The sequence below is a fragment of the Rattus norvegicus genome, chromosome 6, assembly GCF_021556685.1.
Source record: "Rattus norvegicus strain SHRSP/BbbUtx chromosome 6, alternate assembly SHRSP_T2T, whole genome shotgun sequence".
NCBI lineage: Eukaryota > Metazoa > Chordata > Mammalia > Rodentia > Muridae > Rattus > Rattus norvegicus.
This window is the reverse complement of record NC_141539.1, coordinates 22943727-22967775: the sequence shown is the minus strand read 5'-3', so window position 1 is coordinate 22967775 and position 24049 is coordinate 22943727. Positions and strand designations below refer to the sequence as shown.

At 45.2% G+C, this 24049-nt stretch overlaps 2 protein-coding genes across 10 annotated transcripts in view; one reads left to right on the top strand and one right to left on the bottom strand.

Moving 5' to 3' along the window:
- Nucleotides 1-9188, top strand: part of Crim1 (cysteine rich transmembrane BMP regulator 1) — a 174439-nt gene extending 165251 nt beyond the window's left edge. For 2 of the 5 annotated variants that reach the window (XM_087552474.1, XM_087552472.1), the window contains 4 exons: nucleotides 720-914; nucleotides 2887-3009; nucleotides 5477-5667; nucleotides 6606-9188. In XM_087552474.1, the coding sequence (XP_087408600.1) occupies nucleotides 720-914; nucleotides 2887-3009; nucleotides 5477-5667; nucleotides 6606-6782 (686 nt within the window). In that variant the 3' untranslated portion in view covers nucleotides 6783-9188. The remainder of the gene's footprint in view (nucleotides 1-719; nucleotides 915-2886; nucleotides 3010-5476; nucleotides 5668-6605) is intronic. The other 3 variants (XM_087552473.1, XM_087552471.1, NM_001169103.1) reach the window with 2 other exon arrangements.
- Nucleotides 9189-10425: 1237 nt separating this feature from the next.
- Fez2 (fasciculation and elongation protein zeta 2) overlaps nucleotides 10426-24049 on the bottom strand; it is a 39948-nt gene continuing 26324 nt past the window's right edge. The window contains exons 6-10 of one of the 5 annotated variants that reach the window (XR_015622175.1): nucleotides 18728-18808; nucleotides 17734-17844; nucleotides 16544-16619; nucleotides 14125-14190; nucleotides 10426-11286 (exon numbers count right to left, since the gene is read on the bottom strand). Coding sequence is in view for 2 of the 5 variants with exons in the window: in NM_053600.3 (NP_446052.2) it covers nucleotides 11270-11286; nucleotides 14125-14190; nucleotides 16544-16619; nucleotides 18728-18808 (240 nt within the window). In the remaining 3 variants the exon portion in view is untranslated. Of the gene's footprint in view, nucleotides 11287-14124; nucleotides 14191-16543; nucleotides 16620-17733; nucleotides 17845-18727; nucleotides 18809-20167; nucleotides 21225-21878; nucleotides 22540-24049 lie in introns of those variants that run through there. The other 4 variants (NM_053600.3, NM_001414905.1, XR_015622176.1 and 1 more) reach the window with 4 other exon arrangements.

Here is a 24049-nt window from a genome sequence, read left to right as displayed (position 1 = left end):
CGGAGCCCCAGTGTTAAGCCTCAGACCTACGACAGACTGTTAAATGGGATCACTATGAATCGGTTAAACTTGCAGGAGAAAGGTTGGCATATGAGGATGGCATATGATGCTATAAACTTCTAAGTAAAATAAAATATATGTAAATTTATTTCGTTCTCAAGAACTGTAGTCTGCTGGGGGTGAGAAGAGAATAGGTTAGATGAAGTAAAATTGAGTTGGCAGTGGAAACGGCCTTCCTTGTTGGTGAGAAGTCATGCCGCATCCTTGAAGGGTGACGGGGACAATTCTCTATGCTGCTGTGGTTCATGACGTGCGGCCACTCTCACCCCTTGCCATTCTCCAGCACGGTGTATAAAACACACACTGGTGGGAATGGGGGTGGCACACTCTGGGAGTGTGCCCAAGCTGGACCCCATACCCCTTTCTACATCACATTGGGGTTGACAGCCTAGTGACACTTGTCCATGTGGCTATTACAGCTGTTCTGTTATGTGGTCCTTCTGTGAGCCTTTGTGGGCCTTGGTCAGTGGCCAGCCATAAGAAGAAGGTTCTGAAGGTCCAAGGAGAATGGCAGACAGCATTGTTGGGACTTGAGGAAAATGGTTTGCCAGATTCTGGAGATCACCAACCATATTGCAGTTCGGTCAAGCTATGCCCCTTATTGTCCCAATAGAAGGTCCCTCAGTCACCACCCCCCACCATGTTCTCTTCTTCACTAGAAGACACGATTCCAAAGAAAGTGGTGTGTCACTTCAGTGGGAAGACCTACGCTGACGAGGAGCGGTGGGACATCGACAGCTGCACACATTGCTACTGCCTGCAAGGCCAGACCCTCTGCTCGACTGTCAGCTGCCCACCATTACCCTGTGCCGAGCCCATCAAGGTGGAAGGGAGTTGCTGCCCGATGTGCCCAGGTATCTAAACCGTCATCTTTCTGTGGTCAGGCAAATAGGGCTCAGGTAGTGGGTCAGCCCAGTTAAAATGCTCCTACACAAAGTCCTCAGGGTGATTTGCAGAGCTATGACCATGTAGGCAAAGGCTCTTCTAATTTGCATACTCTCCCCATAAGGTGGGGTACAGCCACACAAGTATAGCCCACCCATTAAAGGAACTGGCTCTGTTAGAAGAGCATGGTTTTAGTGCAGTCTTAGATTTGCCTAGGGAGAAAGCCCTCAGATCAAACACAGAAGGGAATTCAACATGAATGTATATCAGGACAAAAATGGAAGATTTGCAATGAAAGAAGATAGGTCTGGATCATTGGTATTTTTAAGCTCAGCAGTTTGAGCCCCTACCCCACCATGATCTGTAGTCTTTTCCCAACCCCTCGGCTGAACCCTTCTCCTCCCACGTGTAACGTAACCACCACCTTCTGGTGTCTCCTCCAGCCCTTCTCCCTCACATCAGCTGCCTTATTCAACCTCTCATTTTCAAACCCAAGTCCCCACAGCTGCCCAGACACCCCCCACCCCCATCTTCTAGTTTTGTATCCCTCTGCCTCCTGCCAAAATAGCTCCTTTATCCCCTGCCCTAATCCCAGAACTGCAGGGCCTCAGCGTTCACCGGGACAGCCTCTGGGCAGTGTTCCCAATCGGATCCCATGCACACCAGAGACTCCCCAGGCAGCCTGGACCACACATAGGCTCTGACTCCAAGCGAGGCCCACGGTGAGCCAGGAGCCTTTCCATCCTCACCTTGAGGCTCCTGTTTCCCTTGCAGCATTGTGTTAATGAACCTTCCTGTGAACAGGACAGTAATCTGGGGTCTGTGTCACTTTAGAAATACCGCTGGCCTGTGATCCTTGCAGATGGGGCAGCCAGACAACGCTGAATTGAACTCTGTTGGTCTTTTGCTGGGTCATAGGCACATAACCCTATCTGAGCACTTCTGAAAATGTGCAGTGACCTTTGAAAACTAGCTATAGTAAAACTGCAGGTCCTTCTCAGCTCTCCTCGTGCTTGGTGGGTAGTGACACTTGCTGCTGATGCTAAGGCTGCTTGGGCCTTCCTACCTGAGGCGTCCTGCGCTTGGCTTCAGGGTCACTGACTCTCTTCTCCTTCCCTTGTTCCCAGTGTTCCTCCTCTGTGTGCTTTCCCAGTCCCTCCTCAACTGACCAGCCACCAGAAATTGGGGCAAACACCGGTTTATGTTAACCGTCACATCAAGAACAATTGCAGGATTTCAGAGAAGGGGTAGGGAGTTGGAGGCAACGACTGTACAACTCTTGGTGCAGGCCATGAGGGCTAAGCTCCAACGCAAAGTTTCATACAGTGAAGCCGCCATGGCCCTGAAATGCTTCACAGGAGAAGGGTTTGAGCAAGACCTTAAAGGTCGAATGGTCTCTCTTAGTTGGGATGAAGAAGTCTTCTATGCAAAGACCCCAAAATAGGAGAGGTCAAGCCAGTGACCGTAGGACAGATGAGCTCTAGAAGCAGGTGGGGAAGATAAATGGTGACTGAGATGGTTAGGGCCTTGGGGCCTATAAATGAGTTTATATTTGACCTTTGAAGGGGTTGGGAGGTTCAGTTCGGAACAGATGTAGCACATGAATAACCAAGGCCGTGTCTTGGGGAGAGTGATGGTGTCCGTAAAGATCCAAACGTGGAGTCACTGTGACTCACACAAAACTATGAAGCCAACATTTGACACAAGACAAGGATGGTAGAGTAGCAAAGTCTCTGTTCCCTCTGACACTGGGAAGCACTTCCTCCACCACTAAAGCCAGTTACTGGCTGCTGGTGTGAGCAATGGAGATGGGGAGAGGGAGTCGTCTACCTCCTGGGCCAAATGGCCTTGAGTCGAAGGCTCTATTTGGATCAAGGATATTAACACCAACAATAAACAGCTCTCCCACCACCTCTCAGGTAAAATGCTTTCCTCTTTTAGAAATGTATGTGCCAGAGCCAACCAATGTGCCCATTGAGAAGAAGAATCATCGCGGCGAGATTGACCTGGAGGTTCCCATGTGGCCCACCCCAAGTGAAAATGACATCATCCACCTCCCTAGAGGTAAACACTGAGAACTGTCCTGTCTTGTGATCTTTCTTTATTCCTGAATTTTAAAAAAAAAAAAATGCTGTATTTTCAAACACCTCGTGAAAGTTCAGTGACTACTCTGGGGAAGGCCATGGTGTATTAAACCCCTGAACCTCAATCAAACCCATCTGTAGAACATTGGAAAATGTGCCCACCCTGGTCCTGCAGGCTCAGATGCTTAGCGATGAGAGGAACAAATATATCCCTAGTCACGTGTATGAGCGTAGCAGAGGAAGAAAGCTCCTCCCTGTCCCTTGGGCTGGCAGCATCCCTCTTCATGAGGGTTTAACGTTTATTACAAAGCCGATTTCTACGGATTTATTTCAGTCCTTTCTTCTTTTCAGTTGTATACACTAAGCAGGTAGGCTTGTTTCTTGTTAGCTATGGGCAAAGCCTGGCTGCTGGCTTCCATTACTGCTTCTCTTAAAAAGGAGATGAGTCTCAATCCATGCTAAGCCCTGGCTCGACACTGCCTCCTGTTGACTCCAAACATGTTTTCAAGATCATTGTGCGGTTTTTATATTCCTTTTGGAAGGAGTGATGTGTGTTGTGGGAGAGATTAATGATCTTGTTACTTTAGACATTATAAACATTATCTTTGGATCAAGCCGGATGACCACAGAACCAAACTCCTGTACCCAGGATTCCATTTCCGACTGGACGTACAGTTAAACGTTGTGTGTTCACTCGCTCAGTGAGCCCTTGGTGGAGACTCGGCTCCAGGCACCAGAGCAGCCTCACCAACTGTAGTCTGCTGGGCTACATTACATAGCAGCTTTTAAAAGTCCCAGAGCAGAAAATAATATGCTTCTTGGTAATTCGTTTCATTTTGATCTGAAAGGTGTGGGTCTTGTTAATAACGTTTATCTCTGGTGTTGTCTCTGAGTCCAGGGAACCTCCAAGTTAACTTCTTGAGGTGCGCTATTTAGCATCCTGACAGGACAGAAAGATTTAAGTTTGTAAAGAGCTGTCAGTTCTTCACTAGGATTTTCCTTACTGGACTGCCCAGTATTCATAGATGCTCTATAGGCTTGAACCCAGTCCTGGTATCACTTGGGGTATGAGAAAGCATATTCTAGATGTTTTGTATTTAAAACCTAACCCATCAATAAAATACTTCTGTTGTAGGTATTTTCCTTCTTGATGATACTCCTTTTTTCTCTTCCTGTTGAATACTACCCACTGGGCGGGCTGTCTTGAGAAGATGCGTCCTCTCCCAATCTTCCCTCCTCTCTGTGTACACACAGCACAGCAGCCACAGCCCGAATACCACAGAGCTGTGCTTTGTAAGCTGAGTTTCCAGGACAGTCAGTGTGTCCTGAGTCCTTCACTCACTGGCCCCTGATACCTGACTGGAATGGTTGATTTGGATGAAAACAACATTAGAGCTTCAGAAAGTCGTGCCTTTTCTGTGTCTCTGCAACTCACGTGTGGTCTTGCTTTGGTTTCTGCAGTACTGGAGGTCACCAAGGTCTTTGGCCACAGTGGGCAGTCACCAGAACTGAGTGGTTACACCTCCAACTTTGCAACCTTCATTTTTAGAGTATCTTTGTAACGTCACTTTGTGTTTGTGTATGGTATACGCATGTGGAGGTCAAAGGAGCACTCTGAGGGCCGTTCTCTCCTGCCACATTTACGTGAATTCTGGGGACTGGGCTCTGGGAATCAGGCTTGACCGGCCTGCATCAGCTGAGCCATCTCACCAGCTCACAGAACACCTTAAAATAATAGAAAGATACTCTTTCTTAAGAACTACTGTTCCCCCTGCGCTTCTACTATGATTCCCTAGGACAAGATAGAAGGTATTTTTTTCAACAAATGTATTAAAAGTAAGCATTCTTGCTTTGAACTTAGCAAACTAGACTATCAACTCAATTGTCTCATGTTTGATCTAATTAAACCTAGCTTCTGCCACATACTTTGTTCTGGTCTCTGTAAGTAGAGAACAAAACTGCCCTGCAAAAATCTTCTCACACACACACACACACACACACACACACACACACACACACACACACACACAAACACACGCTAATATTATATATTCATTATAATACATAACATATATTCATTGTAAGCGAGATATTTTAATGTTAGCAGCAAACACGTTTAAGTTGTCAAATTTTAATCACTTTAAAATCTATCCAGCGTTTTATAATTTCCTAATTAGCTGCAGGAAATATCTTATTGCCCAATCAGTAACATTCTTACCCTCATTTTTTTTGTTGTTGTTGTTGCAAATTTCCTCCTAATCCTATTTCCCCTCTAAGTAGTTTACTCTAAGAGCTCTCTTTGCCTCAACATTAGACTTTAATCATGGTTTTAGCCCAGACTACCAGGAAGTAGGAAAAACAAGCTGCTGATCTGTATTTGCAGTGTAATTAAAATAATCCTCTAAAATTCTGGTTCGAGTACTAAGTGCTTGTTTCTTCTCTCCTAGATATGGGTCACCTCCAGGTAGATTACAGAGACAATAACAGGCTGCATCCAAGTGAAGACTCATCATTGGACTCCATTGTCCCCGTTGTGGTTCCCATAATCATATGCCTGTCCATCATAATAGCATTCCTGCTCATCAACCAGAAGAAACAGTGGATACCGCTGCTGTGCTGGTACCGGACACCAACCAAGGTACCGTTTGTGAGTGGTAAACCGTGAATGATGACTAAGAGAGCTTACTCTCCTGTTTCCCTACACTTTCTTAATATGGTTTATATTGGGCAGTGCTGTTTTTATTCTGCTAGTCTTAATATCAGTATTTATCAAGCTGTAGCAAGCAAGCTAAGGATACTTGCCCAGGGCTGGGTTGAACACGGGGTAAAACCAGTCACCCACACACACAAGAGTCCTAACTTCTCACAGACCCGGCTTCTTGGATACTTTTAATGGGTTTAAAGGAGCTGGTATCTGCTGGGGTGACTTGATCATCTGGTGCTTCTTCTCACTTTGAGTCTTTGAATGGGAAGAGAAAGGAACCATGAAAAGAAGGGAGGTGACAGGAGAGAAGATACTGAGGGTGCAAAGATGTCAGGTAGAGTGTGCAGAGAGCAGGGCGAACAGGACAGCACAAAGACCCTGAAGTAACACAAGGCAAGGTCCAGAGTCAAATATGCACGGGCACAACTTTTATGCTAAACGCATGGGCAGATCACATCATGGTGCTGAGCAAGGAAAGGCACAGCTGCCGCTCTCCAAGGCTAGGGACTTGATAACACTGTTACGAAGGCGTGAGCTGGCAGGGTACAGACAGAAGCTGGCCCAACCCGTGCAACTATCTGCACGCAGCATCAGTGTATAGAAATCACTTTGAAATCTGCCTGCCCGGCAACTTCTACCAGCTTTCAACCCTCTTAAATGAAGCCTGCAGCCAAGGATTTGGAAATGGTTACTGTGTCATTTCACCAATGAACATGTAGCTACAGCCACAGTAAGCTACAGGCATGCCCCATGGGCACTCTAGCCATTCTCAGGTGGCGAAGCCATTGTGTATCAGAGTTGGGTCTGCCTTTCTGTTCATTGGGCACACTGAAGTAAGCTAATTCTTTGTGGGTTCGTCTCTCACTGAACAGCCTTCTTCCTTGAATAATCAGCTGGTATCGGTGGACTGCAAGAAAGGCACTCGGGTCCAGGTGGACGGTTCCCAGAGAATGCTAAGAATCGCTGAACCAGATGCACGATTCAGTGGCTTCTACAGCATGCAGAAACAGAACCATCTACAGGCAGACAATTTCTACCAAACGGTGTGAACGCAGGCAGCAGTGCGGATGAGGTTTCGAAAGACGGAGAACAACGACAAAAAAACAAACAAACAAACAAACAAACAAAAAAACAAAAAAATATCTGCTCTTTAAAGTAAACTAGGATTTGCGCACTTGCTTAGTGTATTGTATTGGATTGTGACTTGGGGTCCAGCACTAAGGGCTGGACTGGGATGGGCTCTGTCTACAGCACTGTGCAGAACAAGCATTCCCACTTGGCCTCAAGATAACTGACCACATGTTTTCATAGAACCAAAGTTTTAAAACTTGCTAAAGTATATTTGCTTGTAAGATAGCTGTAAAGACATTCGGGGGTGGGGACAGAGAGTTTGGTGGGGGAAATGGGTCGGGAGGGTAGTGTTGGGAAGAAAAACAATCGGTCAGCTTGGCTTGGGGAGAAAGCCAGTAAAAATAAAGGCAATTCGTGGCCCAGAGGAATTTTTTTTTCCTGTTACTCTCAAAGACTGTTGGTTGCTGCAGTGGTCAGGGCTGAATAAGCAGGAACACAGAAGGCCTTGGAACCCAGCTGCTATACCACCAGACAAGCGCATCCGAACTCTTGCTAGCCATCCCAGGTCTAAAGCCACAAGTTTCTCTTCTATACAGTCACAGCTGCAGTAGGCGGTGAGGAAGGGCAGGGAAGTGGCTAGCGGACGTGTCTCGAAAGCGGGTTATCGAGGTTGTATACGGTTTCTTTTTGCTGCTTCTGTTTTCTTCCGTGCCAACCAGCCAGTTCCTAGTAGAGACAGCAGATGAGTAAGAACAAGGTCAGTTCTTGGACCCGAGCACTGGCGCTTTGCTTGCCACATGGCAGGGAGGAGGGCACCGGCGAAGGACAGCAGGCATTTCCAGGGGCTACACTTCATTGTTTATTGTTGTTTTCTTCTGTTATATCATTGGTGGTTGTTCATAGTTTTGTTGAAGCTCTAGCTCAAGAAGAAACTTTTGAAGAAAAAAAAAAACACAACTCTTTGGGATTGTTTTTCCTTATTATATACCGATTCTACAAAATAGAAACGACTTCATTCTAATTGTCTATTATTCAAGCACCTTTGTTGAAGCTCGGGAAAAAAAAAAGATGCCTCTTTAAACTTTAGTGATTATAGGAATATTTATGTGACTATCTTACGCTTCAGAAACAAGAGTATTTGTGTGCATGTGTATATAATATATATGCATATATATTTATACACATACAATTTATGTTTTCCTGTTGAATGTATTTTTATGAGATTTTAACCAGAGCAAAGGCAGATAAACAGGCATTCCATAGAGATGCTTTCTGACCACTTAGGGGTTTTTTTTAATACCATAATCTCATTTAACTGCAGTTTAATTGCAAAGAAAAGGGGTGTGTGTGTGTGTGTGTGTGTGTGTGTGTGTGTGTGTGTGTGTACACACTTGGAGCAACCAGCATTTCCCATGCTATGGAAAGGATATTTCTCTATTAAAATGTTTCTCCTTCACTTGGATTTCCTTTCACCTGGTTTCCAGTTTGCTCTCTGGCCAGAGACATGGATGCCAGTTTTGTATCTGAATCACTAATCAGCTCCTGGGTTTTGGTTTTGTTGTTTTGTTTTTTTTTTTCTTTCAAACAACTGTTTGAAACAACTACTGGAATATTGTCCGCAATAAGCTGGAAGTTTGTTGTAGTTTGCCTCGAATCTAACTGACTGTATGCTATAGTGTTAACTTTTCAAACAGCTCTTAGCACTTTTATACTAATGACCCACTTGTGCATTGATTTTCCTTTAAAAATGCTTGTTGTGAAAGACACGGATACCCAGTATGCTTAATGTGAAAAGAAAATATGTTCTGTTTTGTAAAGGAACTTTCAAGTATTGTTGTAAATACTTGGACAGAGGTTGCTGAACTTAAAAAAAATTAATTTATTATTATAATGACCTAATTTATTAATCTGAAGATTAACCATTTTTTTTGTCTTAGAATATCAAAAAGAAAAAAGGTGTTCTAGCTGTTTGCATCAAAGGAAAGATTTATTATCGAGGGGCAATATTTTTTATCTATTTCCAAAATAAATTTGTTAATGATATGTTACTGAAATAGATTTACATCAGCCTGATTAGTATAAAATTTTGTTGACAATTTATCCATTCCTGGCATAAGAAAGAAAAAGAACTTTATCGAAAAAAAAATTGTAAATGCTTGCTTTTTTGTTGTTGTTTTTTTTTTTTTCAATCATGCCCATATGAAAATACTAACAGGATATAGGACAAGGTGTAAATTTTTTTTTATTATTTTAAAGATATGATTTATCCTGAGTGCTGTATCTGTTACTCTTCTACTTTGGTTCCTGTTGTGCTCTTGTAAAAGAAAAACAAATATAATTTCCTGAAGAATAAACCAGGCATATAGCACTTGGAGTGCACCAGAGTTCTGTGGTTTGGTTTTGTTTCCATAAAGCGAAGCTGTGAGGGGACGGTTTGTTTACATCCTGGCTTTCCACAGCAAATAAAACACTAACTCAAAGCCATGCGCTTCCGAAAGACTTCTGATCCAGGGTGAGAACACTGTGGTCTCCCAGGGCTGCCTGGTCAGTCCTTCAGCAAGTGGCCTGTCCCCGTGGCCTCCGTAGAAGGCTGTCCCTAGACTGCACTGCACAGGAGTGCTGCAGTGTCAGCCATAACTGAGGAAGATGCTGGTCATTTGGACAGACTGACCAAATGACCAAAGGGATACTTTTCCAAAGTACTGCAAACACCAGACCTCCTTTGGTTTTTAAGTATCTCCATATACAGGGAGATACTTTAGAGATGGGACCTAAATAAGAAACATATTTGGGTTTTCCAGATACCCCTTTCACACATAGTCTCTGGGTAATTTAACACTTTGATTGAGATTTGCCCCCAGGACGCCAGCACACGACACTCAGGGTAGGTATCCATTGGTGCTCACAAACTCTCAGATTCTGAAACTTTGGATTTAAGATTTGGGTGCCTAACCTTTCAGAACGACATCACAGCAGGTTTCATTTTTGTTTGGCGGATCATGCTATGCAGTTTGCTACTGAAGAATAAGGTGTTTATAGAACAAAACTAGGGAACCCATTGAAAAAGGACTGACTTGGTAGAGAAAGGCAGGCACTCCAGCGTGAGCCCGAAGCAAGTCATGGGCCACTACACATCCTTTAGAGCTGTTTCCCTAGTCTAAGGCATGCTACAAATTCTACTGTAATCATTTCTTAAATTATTAACACCATGTCTTCAGCAATTCAAAGGACCTGGCAAATAGTCCCCATCTCCACTATCAGGCAGGGCACTGAAATGCAGACTCTAGGAACAGCTGATGCCAGATGCCATCAGACTTCAGACTGGGCCTCAAGTACACAGCATTCACTGACGGGGCTGGGGATGTAGACAGCCTGTGTACATGAGACTATGGTGGGGGAGAGGGAGCTGCCTCGGTTACTTGGATCCTCGCTGTCCAGCTAAAGAGGAAGATGGTTTGTCATTCCACAGCAGTGCAGTATGATCTGGAAAGGCCGCTTTCCCTCTTCAGCATCCGAACGAAGCTACTGAGAGCCTCCCCAGTGAGCACACTTTAGTAGTGAATTCCACGCGAAGTCCAAGAATAGCACTGAGGACAAAACCAAACAAACACTCAAGACCCCTAAGTGTGAACTGTTTTATTAAATGCCGCTGATTTGATTGAAACTGGCAAAAGTGTTCATGATTAGTGTTGCAGCCATGAGCAGCTTTTTCTAGAAAAGCACATAGGTGTAAATAAAACCGAGCACACCCATGAGAAAAGGCAGTACCTCAGCAGCTCCTTAAGCACCTTAGAGGCATGAACCCCTTTCAACATACACTTCTTCACGGGACAGACACACCCAAAGTTCATAATGATTGTGAATGGCATCCTAACGGCTCGCATGCCAACAATGGTGAATCAGGCAGACATTACAAAACTCAGTTTCCAACCGCGTCAGGCGTCCACAATGAGGCGAAAGCAGTGAAGGCGGGTGGCACTGTTTCCCAGCAGCCACGCTGAATCTCAGTTTCTGGACAATACTGGTAGGTAATAGTCTGAAGATGCTCTAAAAGCACCGATCCTCACCCTCGCTGAAGAACAGCTACAGTTGGCTCGCCCCGTGCTTTAACCTAGTTCTTCAGTCAGTTCAGATGGAGGAACTCAAAACCTAACAGCCACACTGTCAAAAACAACAGCATGCACAGTCCATATCCCTCCCTCTCCTTGACTGTTAACTTAGAAACCAGTTCATAATGGTTATGTATACCAAATCCTATCTCTAGAATTCCAGAGTGCTGAAGCTCTCGTAGTGCTATAACGTGATGGATTAGTGGATGATCTATTAATACTGAATTGCAAATCCAAGTTCAAGTGTGCTGGGTCTCCAAAAGCCGGGAGTCGTGACAGCATGTTCCAGAGTAACAGCATAGGTCATGAAGCCTGGAGTCCACAGAAGGGGAAGCGGCTCCCACCATACCGCTGCTCTATGTCGGACACAGAACTACAATAAAGAAAAGAAATAGGTGGAAATGTATCTCCTGCATACACCTAGATTGAGCATGAAATGGAATATACATTCTATATGTATATGAAAAGTGCCACTTCGTAATGAAGACTGCATACTAACACAAGGATCTGTAATAGCATTTGTAAAAGACTTCAGGAGGTTACAACCAACAATGAGAAGTTCTCTAAGACACAGGAATTAGAATTTTCCAGAAATGAGACACCTAAAGGCCATTTCTTGGGGTAGCATACCAGATAGAAGCCCATCACTCCAGCCCCATATGGAAATCCTGTAAGAGCACGGGGCGGGCGGTGGTGTCAACAGTGAGAGAGTGCACACTCCCGTTTCCCTGTCGGGCTGGACGGTGGCAGGCACAGTGGGCCAGGGCTTATTACTGAAGTCAGCAGTGGCAGGAAGGTGGTAATTAAGTGAGCATTGCATTTGCCCACCAGCACCCAGTCCACCTTTGGCCAAATGGGGTCACTTCGAGTTCTTTCACTCCTTACCCTTGCATTAAAAGTAGGGAGGTATTTTTACACAGCTAAGCCATGGGTTAGGACAGTAAGATGACCAGCTAAGCCACAGGAGAAAGCACATCACTCTCCACTCTGAGCAACAACCCCTCCCACACAGTCTGATTACTGGTCCCCAGGAAAAGCAACAGTTGACAGGCAGGGTGGAAAAGAACATTTTATTACCCACAAGCCCACACTGACACTTCCACCAAGCCCTGAACACCTCTACATCCCGTTCCCTCTTTCGTGTTCTACATTACAGCACCGTGGCTGCAGTCTGAATTCTGGCTGCTTCTCTTCCTGCTCAGTCTTCACAGCATAAGACAGAGACAGACGCACAACACATGCAAGAACAGCTCACAAGCAGCAGGCCCAGGCAGCCAGATGGCTCAACGACAGCCAGTGGCCAGAGTGGGAGGTGCAGGCCAAGGAACGAAACACCTGCCTCCCCTAGTGGGAGGACAAGACTTACAGTAATGGCCCTAGGTTTTCAACGTAAAGACCTCCTAGCCTGTATGATGTGGACCCAGCCTGTGTGAAGCAGACCCAGCCTGTGCAATGCAGACTGTAGGCTCTAATATTTGCAGCCCACATCTCACCCAGAGCCCTGTTCCTCAGGCCATCAGATCCTCTGAAGCCACTGGCTGGCTGTCCCGGCAGCGCCCGCCCTCTGATCGGCTGTAATTTAAGACTGAGACCTGTTCTTTATGCTCATCTCCTTCCTGTTCCATGTCTAGAGCAAACCTAAGCGCCATCCAGCTTTCGTACCAATGCTAGCACATCACTAAAGCAAACAAAGATGTCAGGTACAAAAGAAAAAATCATTAATTCAATAGGGAGAAAAGGCCAGCCATCAGGAAAAAAAAAATTTTAAAGATGTCGACTCAGCCTTTTCCTCCCATGTTAACCTGCTGGCAAATGGCTGGCGGCTGTTTTCTATGTCGTCTCTATGAGTGATAATTCTATATCATCCACCGTGGGCCCTTTCAATTTTATGAGACTATAGCTGAATACAAAGCCCATCAGAGAGCAAATGTCTCAGAAGTCAGAACACGCTCTCTCCCGCTGAGCAATGGAAGGGAGAAGTCAAAGCGAGCAATTCTGTGAAGCGCTTGCCTTCCGAGTCCAGTCAACCGCACAGTACTCAGATCTGGTCATAAACAAGCGCCACCGTCAGTAACAAGCCCCCTGGACGGCATTCACTCTGTCCGTAGCTGGGTGAGCCCTCTGTCCCTTCGACTGAGGAGGTAGCATTTGGATTTCTGCTCTGGGCAGAGGGAGGCCCTTGATCTTCTGCCGTCTTCTCCCTCCTGAGTATCGGCAGCCTGTGCGGTCCGGAAGGCGTGTCTGACACTTAGGGCCACAGCTCGCCAGTGAGAAGTCCTGGCTCCCCCCAGAGAGAAGTCCTGGCTCCCCCAGGGAGAAGTCCTGGCCCCCCCCCTCTACCTGAAGCTTTGGTGTCCTCTCTGCCTCACTTGGCTGTTCACAGTTCTCTCAGCTCCATCCGGCCTGGCACATCTGTCCTTCCCCATCTCCTGCCCTCAAGGTGATTAGAGACCACAATTCCCAAGACTCAGAAAGAGTAGTCAAGGTCATTTTTAAACTTTTTAAAAAATAATTTATTTTATTTTACTTGATCTTTTGAGACAGTGTCTCACTACGTACCTCCTGGCTGGCCTGGAACTCTCTATGTAGAGCAGATTGGAATAAACTCCGAGATCTTCCTTCCTCTGCTCCGAAAGCTAGGATTAAAGGCATGCATTACCATGCCCAGAGCCCAACTGGGTTTAACACATTCCTAATGCCTGCTCTGGTGAGGTTTCACCACTCAGCTCTGGAACTTCTTTCCAGCCCGGGATCTCAAACAGAAGCCAAATTTCGTACAGCCCTAATGTTAGTCATACATCATCTGCCCTTCTACCATCACTGAACATTAACAGAGTTTATGTCAAGATGACACATCTAGTAACTAAGCACAGCCCCTCAGCCACTGCTCCTACAGCATCATAGAGTTCACCTCTCAGCATACAGTCAGTTAACAGCTCACCTCTCAGCATACAGTTAGTCAACAGCTCACCTCTCAGCATATAGTCGGTCAACAGCTCACCTCTCAGCATATAGTCGGTCAACAGCTCACCTCTCAGCATACAGTCGGTCAACAGCTCACCTCTCAGCATACAGTCGGTCAACAGCTCGCCTCTCAGCATACAGTCGGTCAACAGCTCGCCTCTCAGCATACAGTCGGTCAACAGCTCGCCTCTCAGCATACAGTCGGTCAACAGCTCGCCTCTCAGCATATAGTCAGTTAACAACTCACCTTTCAGTATATAGTCCGTTAACAAGCTTGGAACTTTCTCACTGTCCTCCTTCATGGCATGCAGAACTATACAACAAGAAAAAGACAACAGCAGTAACTCAGGGTCCAGGTCAAAAGTTACATGTCACTTCACAGCTGTGGCCTCAATGCTAATGAATGACAGGGCGTAACTGAGTCACACAAGTTACAGAATCTTTTCTAGATAAGAGAATGCAGTGAAGGTCCAGTGCGGGGACAGGGAAGAGGTCTGGGCCATTCGTGGAGCTTCGTTCCAGTGAATGCTGGGAAGTGAAGAACAGTACAGTGTGCACTTTGATGAGCCCTGTTGCCCTTACAGATCCTTAGAACTGGAGGGCCTTCTGGAGAGAGGGGAGCTGTAACTGTACTCTCCAAACAGTAGACCAGTAAGATAGAGTGAAAAATGTAAAGATCAAATAAAGAAAGGCCTAGAAGGCAGCTCCCAGCATCTGCTAAGCTCTGAACACCTTCTTTGCTAGGGAAGAAGATAAGGAATCATCTTCTAAAGGTAGGTTTTGCTGTGTGTGTGTGTGTGTGTGTGTGTGTGTGTGTGTGTGTGTGTGTCTGTGTGTGTGTCTGTGTGTGTATGTGTCTATGTCTGTGTGTGTATCTGTGTGTGTATCTGTGTGTATGTGTCTGTGTGTGTGTGTCTGTGTGTGCATGTGTCTGTGTGTGTATGTGTCTGTGTCTGTGTGTGTGTATCTGTGTGTGTGTGTGTATCTCTGTGTATGTGTCTGTGTCTATGTATATAGAATACATACACATAATTATATTTCTGGGATCAAACCCAGGGCTTCATGTATGCCAGACTAAGTGTGTTAACACTGAGGCACACCTGCTGCCAGCCTAATGTCACCGTGTTCTTGGTGAATACCAAAACTCAAACACCAGCCACTCAGCATCAGGCTTTAGGTCTCGGCTTTTAATCTATATCACCTAGACAGAGACAAATTCCCAACTGTACCTTCAGAGTTACTGAATCCCCTGGATGTATGAGAAGTCCACACGGTATAACTTCTCTGACTGTGAATAAGGTTCTTCACCACCCTGCATACCGAGCTCTCACCCATAACATGAGGATAATAAATCAGGTCATCTCAGAGGCTCGTCAGTGAGGACCCATCTCCTCATTACATATAGACAGCACACAGGGACTAGTGTTAACTCAGGAGACAGTGGAGCTCTCTTGACTACCATTATCATCATGCCTGTGACTCCCTTCCAACAGCTTTTATGAGGGAGGCCACAGATGCATAAATGGCTTTTCCTCTGTCGACAGTGCACCCAAGTGTGTCCAACATCACAGCACCATCAGAGCTGGTTAGAGTGGACACCATTCTGTCACCCAAAGATGCCCAGAGATTCTAAAAACGTGTCCATCTAGGAAGAATCACCTAAGAATGTTCTAGATGTGGGGCTGCAATGACTGTCTCATCCCTGAGCTATTCTCCCGTCTTTGGACAACTGTTAGACTCAGCATTTCCACTTCCAGGCTTCGACCTTTTCTAACTTCTCTATAAAGTCACATGCCGGGAGCTGGGGTCATTCAGGGTGCAGTTGCCCAAGAACGAAGAGACACAGGCCTGTAACTAACCTAACCATCTTCTGTGATCTTGGACACACACGAGTTTGCAAGCTCTTAATGAAAGGGACAGGGCTGACCACCTACCCAGCTAAGCTCTGGCCTCTCATCTTTCACCGACTGCCATCACTTGGCTCACCTATACCTGAATATAAGGCTTTGCATGGACTGCTCACCAGGAAAGTGTAAAGAACCAAGCTTAGCAGGCAGCAAGTGGCTCAAAGGAAGCTGCTTGTCCCCACTAGACCTCCTGCCCGTATGCCGCTGACAGTGTCCAGCCATGTGATACGTGTCCGTTTCCTTCCAACATGAAATCAGGAAACTTAGAAGTAATCTAATTGTATTTTGTTTGTTTCTTTCTTTTCAGACAGGATATCACTAGGTGTAGCCCAGGATGGTTAAATCTAAGATCTCAGGGCAATCCTCCTACCTCTGCTTTCCTGTTCCCCAGAAGGCAGGTGTTACCCTACATCTCTATCGCTCTCCTAGTCAGTCACTAAGTCCCATAAGAGCCACAGAGCATTTTATTCAGTGGCAGACAGACATGCTCTCAAAGATTCAACTTACAAGTATTCTTAAATAAAAATATATATATATTTGGCTTACAAATATTTCAAAAATTAAGGGAAAAATTCAAACCACGCTTGAGTCAATGCTGCACTTGATATGATATTATTCACTTCCCTGTCATAAGAATAAAGGACAGCATCCATCTTTTACCAACCTACACTGAGAAAATAAACAGTAAAATTCAGAAAACCGAGAGTTCAGGAACAGCAGAAGTCAAACAGTAAGTGGTTTAAATTTGTCTTTGCTCACTTTTTGTTAATATTTGAAGATCTTCCACAGACGGCGGGCCATTCTTTTTCTCGTAAGGGATGACTGTCGTCAAATACTGCCAAATTAAAAGAAAAACATCACTCAGGCCTGAATGAATTCACATTCAGAGCAATGCCCTCCCTAGAAGGTCTACTGTCTAACAGAAGCATGGCTGCTTTGCAGGTGGGCACACGGGCATAGGCAGCTGTCCCACAGTCTGTGTCTTTTTGCTGGGGCTCATTTTTTCTCCCCAATTCTACCTGCTGTGTAAGCTCCCATCAGCATACGCAAGGGCCTTCCTGCAGCTCAGGCACCAAACGTTTCACAGGGTGTGTGAGGTCAGAGAACAGCTGGATGGCTTGCTCATTTTTAATGTGGCGTCCTGCTTCCTTGCATGTTTGTCAACACAGTTTCAACACAGTCATCAAACTACAGCATAGTCTTAACCATACTATACAATTAATAATCTCTGGCTATCAAATCATTCCCTTTCAGATCATTCTTATTCCGGTGGAAAACAACAGTCAACTTGAATAACATGACGTTTCAAGACACAAACCAACTTCTTGCAGACACTGATAACAAAGACTCACTTCCCAAACGATGGCTGAAACACAGTTAATATGTTAAGTGACTGTGTAAGTACTTTTAAATGGCCTTGGGTATTAGAGATAACTGAGTAAGAATGGCCAAAAAGGTAAATGAATAGTAAAAATCATGTCTTAATCTGTGACAAACTGACCAGCCAATTTACTCCCTCTAAACGTTCATGAATATCACACTTCAGTTTAAAAAACAAAAAGGGAAAATCTCATAAAAGAATGTTCCGGAAACAACTGTCTAGAACTCTCTATTCTATAGATCAGAGCAGTTTGCAAAAGCTCCCGTAGAAAATTAGTGTCCTATCCTGTTCCTGGGCTTCTTCAAGCCTGTTCTGCAAATTCACTCTCAACCCCATTTCTGTTCCTAATCCCCACAGATTGTGTGGTTCTATAAATAACAAAAAAATTAAGATAAAGACAGTTGCTAAACAAATAGTACTTCAGCCTGGCGCCCAGACTATAGTAAAAATGAGCTTTTCAACTTTTTAAAACCTCAGAGTCCCACATCCCCCAGGTAAGGCTCAACTGTGCAGTCAAGTATGTTTCTTTATTAAAAAAAACAAACCAAGACTCCACTGATGTGCTCACCTGAGCTTTTTCTCCTGGTGTCAGGCAATGTGAAGAAGCACGAGGAGTCTATGCCTTGGCCCAAATGCCCACCTCCTCCTGAGCCAGGCCAATTGTACGTTATTCTTCTGCCTTGCAGGTTGAGGCAAGTGGAAGAGAGTAAGAGCTAGCATTCCACCATCGCCAAGGGCCTCCCTACCGGCTGCGAATGTCAGCGGGAACTGTCTGCTTTAGTAGCAATTCTCTCCTCCCTTGAGTGATGCACAAAAACTGAAGAATCTCTAGGCGTTTGGTGTTTTTGGTAAACTTCCTACATCTTACAGCGCTCTCATTCAGCCAGGACCTGACCTACAAGAGTGCCTTAGATAGTTTTCAAATAGTGAAAGATAATTCCAAATATATCCACCAATATATCCATTCCCATGTTTGTGACCCTCCCTTGAATTATGCAAAGCTCTAAATACAAACCAAGGTGCCACACACCCGACTCTGCCGTCTCACAGCACGTAACTCTTGATCCCTGATTCTTTACTTGGCTGACAACTGGGCTGGCTCACTGTACAATAGGCCCAACTTCAGATAAAAGAGGGAAAATGCGCTCTCTGCACATTTGACCTGAGAGTCTGTCTCATCTGGAAGGTAACAAGCTCTGGCCACATTGTCCTTAAAGTGAGCTCTTCTTTTCTAAATGTTTAGCAACAGTGTGCCATGTTTCAGGTCAGTTGTTTTCAGGATCATGCAAGCTAGTAAGTCAGTATATTAATATCTATTCCTTAAGGCTGGGCATGGAATCGGGGCCCTGAAACCTGCTGAGGAATGCAATTGTCTGCTGCCCAATCTAAACGCTTTCCCCCAAAGGGAGGCGCTGCTCATTCCTGTCCACACGCAGACAGAATGAGTCTGCACTTCTCCCCGCTCAGCCATGCTCTTACAAATTAGTAAAAGTGCCAGCTTTCAGGGCCCTCACAGAGCAAAGGAACAAGCAGAGGGTGAGGAAAATAAGGATCATGAGCACCTGTTTCTCTCCACCTGAGTTTCCAAAGGTGTGGCGGAGGCCATTCTGAATGACATTTGAGATCCCTTCCATGCTGAAGCGCTAAAGGCGGCAGTACATGACCCAGGAAGAACAGGACAGAGAGAGAAGTTCAGAGACGATTAGTAGAATGTTCCATGATGGCTTTCTGTGCCCAACAGACAAGCAGTTAGAAAATGCCACGGTTACTCATTCTCGTAAAGCAGACAGAATCATGCTCTTCCGTTCCCGTGTGAGCCCAATGCGAAACCGACTGTTTGTCGGCCGCTATACCCACGGAGAGCTTTCCTGCTCTAACTCATAGGCTTGTTCCGACTTGTAAATGTCAGCCCTACCGTTATTTTATTTAAAAGTTTACCACACAATTCTTAAGATACATTTTGATACTGCTTGTCTACATCTTATCGGAAGCCTGAAAACTTAATCCTTCCCAGCTTGCCTGTTCTGAGCTGAGGTCTGTCTCTCCGCCATCAGTCTGGGGAGATGAACCTGACATTTGGCAGATGAACGTGCTGCTTCTCAAACTACCAACCGCTCCCACTCACTCTACGGGCACCTGCCATCGCCTTGCTGCCGAGAATGTGAATTGGAACACGGCATATGCTTCCCGGGGAGCAGAATGGATCCCGCTTCACCAGCCTAGAAAACAACTGCCACTTAGTTCTCCTGACGACGTCTAAGACTCCATAGAGTTCACTCACTACACTCTCTTCCCTTTTGATGACTTATCTTGATTTGTAAGCAGCCCGCAGCCACACGTATCATCGTCGAGAGGCACACTGGCAACTTTAGCAGCTGAATCAAAGGCAGCAGAGATTCTTGGAGCATGACTAACCAAAGGAAAGGCTCCTGAGGAAGCTGCACTCTGAGTCACCGGATGGTACTTTTCCCTGGAATTTCAGGGGGAAAGTTGAACCAGTAAACACTGGTTAGGCTGAAGGAGTAAACTTAAAGGCATCTTCCCGGTCCTCAGGAAGCCACGGAAATGTTCTCTGCTCCCAACAATGTATACGCTGGTCCCAGTGATCTCAAAGTGTGGCCCAGGCACAACCTGAGAGACACTGAAATTCTCCTAGAGGAACAGGACCTCAAACTTACCTTACTATTATTAAGATGTGGCTGGTCTTCCTTCTAAACTACTGCTGTGACTAACCATGCACAGTATTAGGCTTCATACGATTTCTTTCATGCACATCATGTACTTTGGCCATATTCACCACCCCGATTCAGACTACCACAGCGGACACTGTGATATTCCAAAGAGCAGAGGCGGAGCGGAGACTCACGTCCTTCAGCTCCGCCATACATCAACAAGACTGACACAAACAAACACCAATGACATTTTTCTAACCAACCTTCCAAGTTATATTCTATGAAAACTTACCATTTATATAGGAATTAATAATTTAACTTTGATAGTTTGAATGAATTAATCTTTTATTAGTTTTAACCTTTAACACAGTAAATATTGACCAGTTCAATTATGCATGAGTATGCTCTGAGACCCTCAATAAATATTGAGGGTGTAAAGAAATCCTGATTAACAAAGAGGGTTACCCTGAAGGAAGCAGACTACTAGGGTCTGGCCCAGCCGCACCAGGCAACCAAGGCACTGTTGGGAATGAGTCCACCCACACTGGCCTTGTGGGAGTTGTTCTGTATGCCTCTCCTACCCTCCTGCCCCACCTTTTCGAGACCCAGACCCATACACAGTTTTATGTTGGTGAGACTCATGACTTGGCCAACAGACTTCCAGGGTCCCTCACTTTGCTGAGAATATAACTATTACTTTTGATGGAAGAGACTCCTTTTATAAGAGAAATCTAAATAACATAACTCTTTCTGTGGATTCTTCACACACCACCATGTCATAATTTGTTCCTTGTTTATAAAACAGGTTACCCAAAGACATCACAGGTTCCAGAGCCAACAGTAAAGATGATTTTCAAGTAAACGAATCAGCTCATTAGTTAAACTCATGCCCTTGGAAAAGGACAAGAAAGAACGCTTGCTTTCAGTCGGTATCACCTGGCTCCGTCATCTGAGGAAATGAGAAAGCTCGATGCAAACTGGGAAAACCTCAGCTGGATAAAGAAGTCAGAGCTCACACAAGAAAACTATTTGGGAAGGACAGTCCAAATTCATTAGCTTAATTTTCCCAATCAAAAAACTAATTAGAACCACTAAAGATGAAAGAACAAAAACAAGAAAGAAGAATGCACATTCGTAAGATGCATATGCAATTTCGGTTTTCCTTAGGCACACAGACGTGAGCACTGCTGGACTATCTCGACTACAAGAAACTTGGCTGTTTGTGAGAGATGGTGTTCATGTCATCAGAATTCAGAATTCTAGCCTGAGACATAGAAGTGAAAAGGCAACCCCAGGACATCAGAGCAAGCTGGAACACACAAAACCATCTACTGATGCTAGCTGGAGAGGCTGACGTTCAAGTTTCTCAATGCATCCACTGCTGTGCCTGGGAAAAGGACAAGAAAGAATGCTTGCCTTCAGGCTGTATCACCTGGTGCAGCCCACCCCCCACCCCCCACCCCGCCTCTAAGCACTGCCCAGCCAACAGCCAAGTCAGAGAAGCAATGTGGCAGATGGCAAGATTCTACCTTACCTTGCACCACTGCAAAATATCCTCTAACTAGACAGCCAAGAGACTCTAGGGATGCATATTCAGGGGTGTGTGTGTGTGTGTGTGTGTGTGTGTGTGTGTGTGTGTGTGTGTGTGTGTGTAAGACAGACAGGGTGAGGGGAAGGGAGAGAGAATATAACACAGAAACTAGGTAAGAGCTGTGGCTAAGAAGTACTCGGGTCACTGTGAACACCAGCCTCCCTGGAAACTTGCAACCACAATTTTCCCCTCCCGTCATTCCCAGCCTTTTCTATGGTGTCTTGTTGACGCTATCCTCAGCCTACTTTCCCACAGTCGTCGTCTTTGACACTTCAGATCCCCCTGAGATTTCCCTGATTCACTGCTCCCCAGCCCTTTTCTCTAGGTTCTTCAAGTATCCGACTGTCTCTGCCTAGTGTCCTCAGGATTTCAACCCCGTTTTGTCCTGTGTACTATCTCTAGACACTTTGCATGTGTATACTTTGGTTTTTCAACTATCACCCTGTGTACCTGTATGCATATGTGGGCCTGTCTGTCCACTGTGTCTAAGAAAGGGTCTTGGTGCTCTGTCAAGACTGGCCTCGAACTCCTGGGCTCAAGCCATTCTCCTTCAGTCTCTGAGGGATCAGCTCAACAGGCACATGCGAAAAGCTACCTGTGCCCAGCCATTCATGGTATTTTTAATGGCAGATACAGGTCACAGTATCTGAAGAAAGATGGACTGGAGTGGGAGCACAGAAACATCGGTTAAATCAATTTTTCATATACCTAACAGAAACAGTCAGATCATGTTCACATTTATGTCCCTAAAAGCACGGCCTTGTCTTCACCATGTGAGGACCTGCAGGATGGCCTGAGCCACAAGACTCTATAGCCACGGTTCTCAACCTTCCTACTGCTAGGACCCTCTTCTCATGCTGTGGTGAACCCAACCATCAAAACTGTGTCTGTTGCTACTTCATAACTGTAACTGTACTACTGTTTTGGATCACGATGTAAATATCTTCTGTGCAGACGACCTTAGGCAACCCCTGTGAAAGGTTTGTTCAACCCCCTAGGAGGCCATGACCCACAGATTGAGAACTACTGTTAGAAATTCCTACTCATAATACTGATAAAATATGTGCAGATTTTTACATGAATCCAGGAGTCATGGGCCAGTCAAAAGTATCTGGAATCAGAAAAAAAAAAAAAGTAATGTCACCTCGGGCAGCAAAAAGCCAGGCTCAAACTCAGAGATCTGGGTCTCCTTCCGGCTCGGCCGTGCCACAGTGTGAGCTCCGAGTCACCTGAGGCCTGAGTCCTCACCATGAAGATGTTCAAGAGATACAATGTGAAGGACTTCTGATTTAAATATTCTATGAATATACAAATTAACTTAGCCAAAAAGATACTTTTTTTAAGAAGGCAAATCAAATCAAAGCTACACACACACCACAAACATGCACACACAAACCGACCATCAGAGAGCCACGAGGCTGTAACTAACCCAGAATGACAGAAGTGCACAGATAACATGCCAGTGGCCGACTGCCACGGCTTTGTTTCTTGATGAGGAAACAAGTTTGTTTTCAAGAGAGAGACAGGGACTCCTGCATCTCTCCATCACAGTGACTTCCCAGGGCCCGGGTCATAGGAAGGGCTTGGAAATTTACCTGCTATCCTCTGGGTGTAACACCCTTAACACTAGAAGCCAAGAGCCTCTGAGCCAGGAAAATTTTTACCAGATAACAAGGCCTCTGCCTCTTAGAAGAGAGAAAGAAAAATGACCCAAAAGAAAAAAGCCATGTAAGAGTGAGCAGAGAATGGTGGCATGATGGGACACAAAATTATTGATCAAAGGAGTGAAGCATGGAGAATCGAATCTAGGAAATCAACACAAGATTAACAAAGTCAGGCAAAATACCGCAGTGACATGATTTGTGAAGAGATGTAGCAACTAGCAACTAAGAACTCAACACCCAGGCTACTGGGAGCAGCAGCAGCTCAGTGAGGCAGAAGGTCGGAGAGGCACAAGAGTGAGAGAACACAGCAAGGGAAGGAGGTAGGGGACGGGAAGAACTGGAAAGAACTCCGTAGACCAAGGATAGAGCCTGCCTCTCAACTGCTTCATCCTTTAAAAAACAAAACAATACAAAACTAAAGTTTAAAAAACACACATACTTGGATAAAATTAATTTTAGAAGGTAAAGTTTCAGAGACAATTTAGAATGACTTTTTAAGAGCATCATGTCACCTAGAAATGCTACACTTAACAACCTGGTGACCAGAGGCAGTATTATTAGTGGTTATGTTGCTAACCTGGACCAGAGTAAGGATTCTTTCCATAGCTAAACTTCATTAAATGAGAGGGAAAGAGTGGGGAGAGGAAGTAGGGGCATTTCTCTGCTCACCACTTCTCAAAATGAGGGGCTACAGATATGTCAAGGCACTGGCCGCTAAGTCTCAAGGCCATGAATGCTGACAGACAGGAATGATGCTGGAGCTCTGTTATACTTTCATTAAAATGAATCAATAAGATTAATGAAAATATTAGGAGTGTCAGGAACCAGTTTTCCCTCCATTCAATTTAGCATTCCCACTTACCAGGCAGAAAATCCAAATGGCCCAGCGCAAAAGTGACACAGTGGGGAAAGTTCTGGTTCTATGTTATCATGTTATCTCCCATGGCATCTTTAGGA